The following is a 9,703-nucleotide window of genomic DNA, read 5'->3' as shown; positions in this document are numbered from 1 at the left end:
GGTTTAGAGCTCCAACAGGACCGGGTTTAGAGCTCCAACAGGACCGGGTTTAGAGCTCCAACAGGACCGGGTTTAGAGCTCCTACAGGACCGGGTTTTGAAAACCTTTAACTTTGTTCCCAGAAGTGATTTTTTAAACTTGACCCAGTTTCCAGAACACGTGGACCAGATGTCCAACAGTCATCCAGCAGGTTCTGCAGCAGATAAACCCGATGAACTCTGGAGGGGGAGCAGATCGGATCAGGACGAACAGAACGAGCTGCTGCAGGGTGGAACCGAACCGGATCAGAGCGGAGGGTTCTGCTGGGGTCAGGTTTTATTCAGAGGCTGTGTGGCGTTCAGGGACACTTCGGAGGGCAGAAAAGGGACCATCTCCACGTTAAATCAGGTATTTCCTGAAGCTGCATGAGTTTCATTTTCTCCTTCAGTTTTATGTGTTTGTTCGGTTTTTAACTCAGCTCTTCTGGTTTACAGTTAGTGTTGTGTTTAAGTTTGTAAAACTGTTGAGTTGAGTTTTGTTACCTTTTACCTTCAGAGGTATAATCTGTTTTGGACTTCAGGTTTCATCTGGCTGGTTCCTTTTAAACCACATTATTTGCTGCTGCTTTTTAACCTGGTGACGAACCTGAGAGCTTCTAAAATCTGAATAAACTCATGAACGCATGAAGCTCATGAGAATGAACCACATGTTCTGAACCAACGTATCCACACACACAAATAAAACTTTGATAAGAACATAATTTCTTATTCTCTATTATAATTAATGGGATTTCATTGTACATTTACTGTACATTTACTGTTTTTGACAAATTGGACTCATAGCAGTAATACTCTGATGATAAATGGAGTATTACTGACGGTGATGGTGCCCTAAATGCTTTTAGAAACAATAAATTAAGGTTTTGGAAAGTTGTTTTCAACATAGCATAGATTATAAAAACTATTTCACTGGTATTTTAGCTCCTTGTTGGAAAAACTGTGGTAAAACTTGGTATCTGTGAGTAAAATCTAACAAAATGTGACTGGTGGCATCAAATCCCAACCAAGTCAATGAGCAGTCTTTTCTTCTTCGTTTGTCCCTCCATGCAGGACATTTCCGACCTGAGGCAGAGTTGTGTGTCTGTCGGAGTCTGAGGACAAACGGACGGTGTGAAGGTGAGGTTTAAACTCTTTCTGCTCTCCTGTAACTCCACCGAACAGCTCAGCTGAGAGAAACAGAAAAACTGCAGGAATTCATTTTGTTTCTGTGAAAACAGGAGCTTTGTCTCCCCCTGCTGGACATCTGATGAACAGCAAGCTGCAGCCACTTTTTGACTGAACTTTATTTTTAAACCTTTTCTTCTCTAAAAGACATTGTCTGCTACATTAAGTAGCAACAAATAACTGTAAATAAATAAAATTAGTTAAATACAAAAAAACAAATTAAAGCAATCACATAAACAGACTAGAATAGGAGTGTTTGATTTTTGAAACAAACTGAGTTGTAGGTTTACAGTCGAGGATTATTTTCTGCATGTTTCATTAAAATCCCTCCAGTGTTCATGAGACATTTTACCAGCGGGTAAAAACATTATCGCCCGCCGTTTGCCTGTTTGAGAGAAATCTAAATCCTTCAGAAAAACAAAAGGTTGTTTTAAAGCTGCACAGATAATAAACATTTTAATACCTTTAAAATAAATTGTTTGTATTTAATAAACAACATTTGGTCTTTTTAAATCAAAGCTCAGACAGGCTTCTAACATTTAAACATGTGGTGGCGCTTCTGGTTTTATTTAACCTGCTTTCTTTTATCTGTTAAACACTTTGGTCTCCAGAACCCAGGATGTGGAAACAGTCACAATCAATCAATGATTGATTGATAAAAAGTTTGAATAATTCTGATTTATCAGGATGTTGAAATCTGTTTTCACTGCAGATCATCAGCAGCAGGATGACGGAGGACAACTTTCCCTCAGAGAACTGCCCTCCTGGGTCCGGATCTGGGTCTGAGTCTGGTTCTGGGTCTGGGTCCGGTTGGAGACCCGGCACGCGGAGGCCTCCCCTCTCAGAGCAGAACCAGACGGACTCGTTCCTGACGGCGGCCCGGCTGATCCGTGAAGGATGGGCGGATGAAGGGGAGGGCAGGAAGTGGCAGTTCTCGTCCCTTCGACCCCACCCGTCCGGTTCTGACGGAGCCGAGTTCCAAATCCAGAAGTCCAGAACCAGACGGGTCCATGTGGTCGTCGTCAGGACGACTCAGGACAAAGACGTGAACTCTGATAAAAGCCCAAACGGGCCTGAAGGCGCCGCAGCAGGGAGAGGACGAGCAGAAAGACAGACAGCTGTGCTGAGCTTCAGATCATCTGGCTGCCGGGTCAGGTGTAAACCCAGGAGGTCAAAGGTCACGGTGTTACCAGCAATAGCTGAGATTTAAGCCCCAAGACTGGATGCAACTTCAAGACTAATATGATTTCAAGTTGATGTTGTTTTTTTCTAAATGAGCCTGAATTAAACATTAAACTGTCCGGATTTATAAAAGGTCAAAGTTCAAGCTCAGGCAGAAATGTGCGATTTAACATCTGACAGGATCAAAGCAGGAAGTGTAACATCTGTCAGGAATAAAGCAGGAAGTGTAACATCTGTCAGGAATAAAGCAGGAAGTGTAACATCTGACAGGATCAAAGCAGGAAGTGTAACTTCTGACAGGATCAAAGCAGGAAGTGTAACATCTGTCAGGAATAAAGCAGGAAGTGTAACATCTGACAGAGGATCGAAGCAGGAAGTGTAACTTCTGACAGGATCAAAGCAGGAAGTATAACATCTGTCAGGATCAAAGCAGGAAGTGTAACATCTGTCAGGATTAAAGCAGGAAGTGTAACATCTGACAGGATTAAAGCAGGAAGTGTAACATCTGACAAGATTAAAGCAGGAAGTGTAACATCTGTCAGGAATAAAGCAGGAAGTGTAACATCTGACAGAGGATCGAAGCAGGAAGTGTAACTTCTGACAGGATCAAAGCAGGAAGTATAACATCTGTCAGGATCAAAGCAGGAAGTGTAACTTCTGACAGGATCAAAGCAGGAAGTGTAACATCTGTCAGGATTAAAGCAGGAAGTGTAACATCTGACAGGATTAAAGCAGGAAGTGTAACATCTGACAAGATTAAAGCAGGAAGTGTAACATCTGTCAGGAATAAAGCAGGAAGTGTAACATCTGACAGAGGATCGAAGCAGGAAGTGTAACTTCTGACAGGATCAAAGCAGGAAGTATAACATCTGTCAGGATCAAAGCAGGAAGTGTAACTTCTGACAGGATCAAAGCAGGAAGTGTAACTTCTGACAGGATCAAAGCAGGAAGTGTAACATCTGTCAGGAATAAAGCAGGAAGTGTAACATCTGACAGGATTAAAGCAGGAAGTGTAACATCTGACAGGATCAAAGCAAGAAGTATTTAAATACATCATCAGGTAAAGAACGTTGTGGCGTTTGGGTTGGTTCGTCTCACCGACTCTGATGTGAAACTACCATCATGTTTCTGTTCTGCTGTGACTGAAAAATCACTGATTTGGTTGTGAATTAACAGCCTGAGAGGATTTCTGATGTAATTTTTTTTACCCAAAGAATATTTCAGTAAAATAAAGGTTTGATAACCAGATTTGTCTTCATTTAAATTGAGTAATTATGAACTAAAATGCTTAGTTTATACGAGTCTTTCATCGTTTCTTTGGGAATTAAAGAAAAAGTGTTAAAAAAATCAATCTTAATAAACCTTATCCAGGTTAACAGAATCACATTTCAGTGAAATTAACGAGTGAAAATTGAAACAGCACCACCTCTCCATTAACTCCCATTTAGCGGTCAGGAGGGGTATTACACCCGAGTGTCGAGGAGGGAAATTTAACAGAATTTACTTTTTCTTTTTAAAGAAATAAAACGACATAAACTTCTTCACACTTCAACTCTTTTTAATAAACACTAAACAATCAGAACTTAAGTTTCAGTATGTTGTTTTATGGTGTAAAAAAAACTGAAATACGAGTTTTGTTTAAATTAAATACAGAAATTTTTTACAAATAACTGGAACTGAGGCCCTTTAAATGTTTAGCTTTATAGATCCAAACTTTGTGTTTTAATTTCTGATTTTGCACATGAATTCAGGTTAATAGTTTTTATTTTCCCGTACGGTTTTTGAACACTTTGACGTTCATAAAACAAACGTTTAGCTCAGACAGTAGATGTGGCTGCGACTTCTGTTTATTTTCTTCTCTTCAGCAAACTGCCTGTCTTTGTCTTCTTGTGCTACAATTAGTTTGAGCCTGACACTGAATGTTTGCAGAAAACAGTTTCTCATTTAATTTACGAGTTTTGCTTCTTTAAGAACTTTCTGCTCAGACAGAAAAGTGAAACTCACACAGAGGACTCGGCTGTTTTCCTCCCTTCCTGACGACTCAGTTTCACCCAAAGATCTTTTCTCTTAAAGAAATTCATCAATTATTAAAAAGTTTAAGTTAAACTGATGCTTCAGATGTTGTAAAACTAAACTGAGATCAATCTAAAACCAGTTCAGGACTGAGACATTAAACATAAAAAAGGAGATTTCTAACAAATGTGAATGTTTATTACTAATAAATGCCAGGGACGCTGGCCAAGAAGACTACAATGGAGAAATTAAATCTGTTTAAAAAACCAAAAACAGACATTTTAAAACCAGCAGTACTTAAATACTTGAACAGAAACACCCAGTTAATGTTACATCCTAAACATCTGCAGGCCTACAGACGCCGACCTCACCGGTAATTTCAAAATGTTTGCATTGATTCTGGCACAAAGCTCGCAGGGCTCTAAAGTCAAAGAAAAACAAAGTTTAATCCTAATCCTGTTCAATAAAAGGTTTCAATCTTCCACCCCCGAACCTGTAAGCTTCAAAACAACAAAAAAAAAGGACTGAAAACTGCTTTGTCAAAAAAAGCTCCTTTACAGCGCCACGATTTCAACCTGTAAAGCCAGCCAACATGTAAAATACAACCCTTACAATACATTAGAATCAAAACAGGTACCAAAAAGTACAGTAAAAATTACACTTCCTGTGGAAATGTGGAGGGGAAGAGAAAAAAGAAAACAAAAGGAAAATTTTAACTGAAAAAAAAAAAAAAAACAATTCAGAAGGCAAAAAAAAAAAAAAAAAAAACGAAACAAACAAACATGGAAAAGTTACATATCAGATGTTTTCTGTACAAATGGTCTTCTGTCATAAAAGAGGTCTAAGGAGGCCCAGTTCGTCCGTCCAGCTGTCGGTCTCACCGGATCACTGGAGTCCTGAAAGAGGGACAGAAGACGGGTCAGAAGTGGGACAGGACCAGCAGAACCTCAGGCAGAACCCAAACAGAACCTTTTAGTCCCAGGTGATCTTTAGTAAGGCTTGTAGCTGGTCTGGTGTGCCCCCCGCCTCGGGGTCTTCCCGTAGCTGGCGTTTCCCTGGCCTGCTGGGGTAAAAACAGACGTTTCTAAAAACCTAAACTTTATTTACAGAAGGTCCAACAGTTTCATGAGATCAGGACCAACAGGAACCTTTGTAATGTAATTAATTCATTTTAAGTCTCCATTTTTCCATTAAGAGGACAGCTGCTGAAACTTTTAAAAGAGTAATAAATACATAATAAACTTTAAAAACATGTATAAATGTTATAATTCACAGCATGAGCTGCTGAGTTAAAGAAAACTGAGTTACGTCTCATCATCACATCATTTCCTTCTCTACCTGAGACCAAACCAGAACCAGGTCCAGGTTCTGTTAGACTGTTCGAAGAGAACATTCAACCCAATCTGTTTCCTCAGACAGATAATTGGCTCTTTAAAAGCATGTGGAGGTTTTTACAGCGACCTGAGAGGACTTGTTGAGACTTGGTGCTGAATAAACTCAATCTGTTCAAATCTAATCCAGGAGGTTTTCCAACATCAATCAACCTCGGGACGCTCCAGGACCAAAATATCCCGGTAAATAAAGTCTGAACGGACTCTTAAACATCAAGTCTTCTTGTTTTATTCATCTTAAACATTAAAAAGCAAAGATCGTTGCAGCTCCTTTACAAACAGCGACCAGCACAATGTCTGGACTTACTGTAGTCGTATCCGGAGCCGGAGCCGTAGTAACCAGAGGAGTAGTCGTAGTTGCCATAGCCGCTGTAGCCACCGTAGCCGTAGCCTTGGCTGCCGTAGCCCTGGTTCCAGTAGTTCCCGTAGCCCTGGTTCCAGCCCTGACTCTGACCTGAGACACAGAATAGCACCGAGGGTTTAAACGCCTGCTGCTGGTTCAGGTGAATACAGGAAAGCATGGCCGCCTCTTCAGATTTAGGGTTAAAACAAGGTTCTGTTACACTCTGACATGCTAATGTTAGGACACATAAAAAGATAAATAAAACAGATTGTTTATGTAAATGTCTGCTTCGGTTCATTAGAGATTAGTTAAATGCAGCAGCTCAGAGGGTCCCTAAAAGCCGTGCTCACCCCCACGTCCTCGTCCTCCCCGGCCTCCGTAGCCTCCTCCACGTCCTCCTCCGTACTGCTGCTGCTGCTGGTACACCTCCTTCGGCTGGGCGATCTTCAGCTCACACTGTGGACAAACAGATGCTTTCAGTCCTGAAGGAGAAGCTGTCAGCTGCAGATCAGGAAGTCTGCTGAACGCTCAAACACACCCTGCCTCCCTGAATAGTGTGATACTTCTTCTCCAAACACTTCTTGACGCTGGCTTCGTCTTTATACGTGATGAAAATGAAACCCCTCCTTTTCTTTGATTTGGGGTCAATGGGAAGCTCGATGGTCTCGATCTGGAAGGAGACGAAGTTCAGTAAAAAACAACAAACATGTATCCATCTGTCAAAGAGGAGGAGTTATTTATAACAAACCTCTCCAAAAGCGACAAAATATTCCCTAATTGTTTCCTCGGTTGCTTCAGGATTCAACCCCCCGACAAAGATCTTCTTGACGGGTTCCTTCTTCATGGCCATCGCCCTCTTCGGGTCGATCTGACGTCCGTCCAGTCTGTGTTCCTTCTGCTCCAGCACCTGCAGGGACACCAACACGGTTTTAGACGTGGAACCGTTTTACACGTACGGAACGTGACGGAGCAGTCTGAGGCGGCTCACCTTGTCCACGCTGGATGAGTCTTTGAAGAGCACAAAGCCGAAGCCCCGGGACCGCCCCGTGTTGGAGTCCATTTTGATGGTGCAGTCCGACACCTCGCCGAACTTACTGAAGTAATCCTTCAGGTCCTTTTTACTCGTGTCCCAGCTGAGGCCACCGACAAACATTTTTCTGCAAACCGAGGACACCAGAGAAGTTTCAGTTTCTGAACATATAACCAACAGCACAGACATTTTAATAACATATCAGGGTGAGGCAAACGTATTGATCTCTTATTGGTTTTTCCACTAAGCTGCGACTGATGAGGAAAAACTGAACAGCATCAGGATGAAGAAAATGTCTCTGAACGTTCTGAGGTAGAAACGTGCAGGACCAACCTGGCGGTAGGAACTTTGAACGTATAAATGGTCGCTGTGGGTGTCTGAAACTCCTCTGTTTAGTTTTTATCATTTCAGAGCTGTAATAAAACCTGTATGTAAATATAACCTGACATAAGCACTGGAGCACCTGCAAAATAAAACGGGCATCAAATGTTTGTAGGAAAATTAGTCTATAGATACGAGATGTAGTCAGAGTTTTACACTTCTCAATAAAAGTACAAAAAAAACTTAATTTATTCCAAATCAGTCTGACTTCAAGTGGAAATCTGAATATTTTCTTAGTTTTGCGTCCAACAAATCCCAAAAAGTCGCAGCCCAGTTGAAAACTACCTTTAATGTTATTTTAAAAATATTAAAACCAAACTCCTGTTCTGAATTACCCAGCATCCTCCTCTCCTTTGCTGGCGTCAATCTTGCCCCCGTCTGTGTCCTGGCCGTCATCGCCTCCCATCAGCTCCTGCTCGGCGCCGTTCTGGTCCTCCTCGCCCTCGCCGTTCTGTTCCGACGTCTCCATGAACAGATTCTCAGCGTCTGCCATCCTGACTGTGGACTGATGAGAGACTGAGAACGACAAAAACAAAAAAGATGTTTAAATGAAACTGAAAACCATCAGAAAAAACATCGCTTCAAACTTAAAATATAAAAGCAAAGAAATGTTTTAATTTTCTTCATCTAACTGAATGCCTCAATATTTTATAGGTTAAATATACAAAACTAACATTTAACAGATTATGTAACACTTGAGCTGCACATTGTAACTATAAAAAAATAAAACCATACATAAGAAATCTTTTGCATAAATGTAAAACTCATCTAAATATTTTAACAAATGTTTTAATAACCGGGGGACCAAGAGGAAAGTTTTCTCCCTGCCGAGGACATTTTTGGAACGTTACTTTTAATTTAAATAAAGTTTTTTCCATGTTAAAATCCGAGATGGTAAATATCAATATTTCTTCAATAACATTTAAACAGACAAGATGTTTAATACACCTGAAAATCCCTCCAAAACTGCCACTATATTTAGATTTGATATTTTAAAAATAAAATTTCTCTGCTTTTTTTCTAAATATATAAACCTTTCTGGTCAAATCAAGAATAGTATATAATAAATAATAACCACTTTCCAACAGTTTAAGCTCCAAAACTGTGCAGAAACAGGACCTGGCAGCTTTTTATACTTTTACATCCTTCAGTGACTACAATACTTTATCATTTCAAACTTAAACCGACTATTTTATGAATCAAATCTGAATAAATAAGTTTTAAACACCACAAATTCTCGAATAAAGCTTTGAAATGGATCTTTGCTGTATTTCCAAAAGGCAATGTTTAACAAATTAAATCGTTTTAAAAACAAAGTCATCTTATTTATGAGACAATCAAGCGTGGATTTCGTGAAATTAATGATGTTTTAGCTGGACCTGGTTTAAACTGATCCAGATGCCAAAAAGCAGCATCGTGGTCACCGTGACAGAAACATGTAACATGATAATAACCTTATTTTAGCACCGCGTCTCATCCACGCACAGAAATATAAACACCTGCTGATTTTAGCAGCACATCATGATTTAACAGAGAGTTGTGTGTTAGTCTGAAGCGGCAGGGCAGCTGTTAGCAGACAGACAAAGGTAAAAACCGGCTGGTGTCCATGATGTGAAGCGTTTAAGCAGACCGCGCTTCGCTCCGTTACCGCCCGGAACATCAGCAGGCCGCGACCGCAGCTAAACGTCCACAAAACACCGCCAAACCCCCGAGAGAGGCTACAACCCTCACCCCATGTGCTAAACAACACCGAAAACACTAAATATTATAATACATGGCTGAGCTGATCATTCAGAGTTTTTACCATTTTCACGTTAGCGCTCATGCGGCTAACTGGCAACGGCTAACAGAGAACGGCTAACTGCTAGCTACACAACATAAAAACAGCGCGCGGGTGAAAACAAGCCGCTGAAAACAAACACAGAGAAAATGGCCGCCGCAGAAAGATGAATCTTTTCTCATATATTCACATCCGTTAGAAGCAACGGGAGAAGGTTCTTACTTTATATGAATAAACCGGGAGACAGAGCCGCTACTCAAAATGGATTCTCTCCAAATTCACCGCTAACTCGTGGCAACATTTATACGACCGGATGTGACCAAGTGATGGGTAAGATGGCAAAGAGGAGGTCTGTGATTGGACAAAGACGTGCCGTTCAAA

The 9,703-nt window shown here is 40.8% G+C and overlaps 1 protein-coding gene and 1 long non-coding RNA gene across 3 annotated transcripts; one reads left to right on the top strand and one right to left on the bottom strand.

Moving 5' to 3' along the window:
* The first annotated feature begins 246 nt into the window (after positions 1-246).
* Positions 247-4,928, top strand: LOC112449876. Its single transcript, XR_003038419.2, has 3 exons — positions 247-387; positions 1,089-1,154; positions 1,915-4,928. It is a non-coding gene; the product is annotated as an uncharacterized LOC112449876 (long non-coding RNA).
* Positions 4,574-9,668, bottom strand: LOC108250331 (heterogeneous nuclear ribonucleoprotein A/B-like). 2 transcript variants are annotated; one of them, XM_017440168.3, is made up of 9 exons: positions 9,545-9,668; positions 7,878-8,058; positions 7,120-7,288; positions 6,880-7,038; positions 6,670-6,801; positions 6,482-6,587; positions 6,096-6,242; positions 5,367-5,457; positions 4,574-5,293 (listed from the first exon to the last, which is right to left on the bottom strand). In XM_017440168.3, exons 2-8 carry the CDS (start codon positions 8,033-8,035, stop codon positions 5,387-5,389), a joined length of 942 nt encoding a protein of 313 aa, XP_017295657.1. In that variant the 5' UTR covers positions 8,036-8,058; positions 9,545-9,668; the 3' UTR covers positions 4,574-5,293; positions 5,367-5,386. The 2 variants fall into 2 exon arrangements, with proteins under 2 accessions (XP_017295657.1, XP_017295656.1); XM_017440167.3 differs by having other exon boundaries at positions 5,367-5,460; positions 9,545-9,667.
* Positions 9,669-9,703: the final 35 nt, after the last annotated feature.

This window comes from Kryptolebias marmoratus, linkage group LG13, assembly GCF_001649575.2.
Source record: "Kryptolebias marmoratus isolate JLee-2015 linkage group LG13, ASM164957v2, whole genome shotgun sequence".
Taxonomy (NCBI): domain Eukaryota; kingdom Metazoa; phylum Chordata; class Actinopteri; order Cyprinodontiformes; family Rivulidae; genus Kryptolebias; species Kryptolebias marmoratus.
This window is presented reverse-complemented; position numbering and strand designations above follow the sequence as displayed.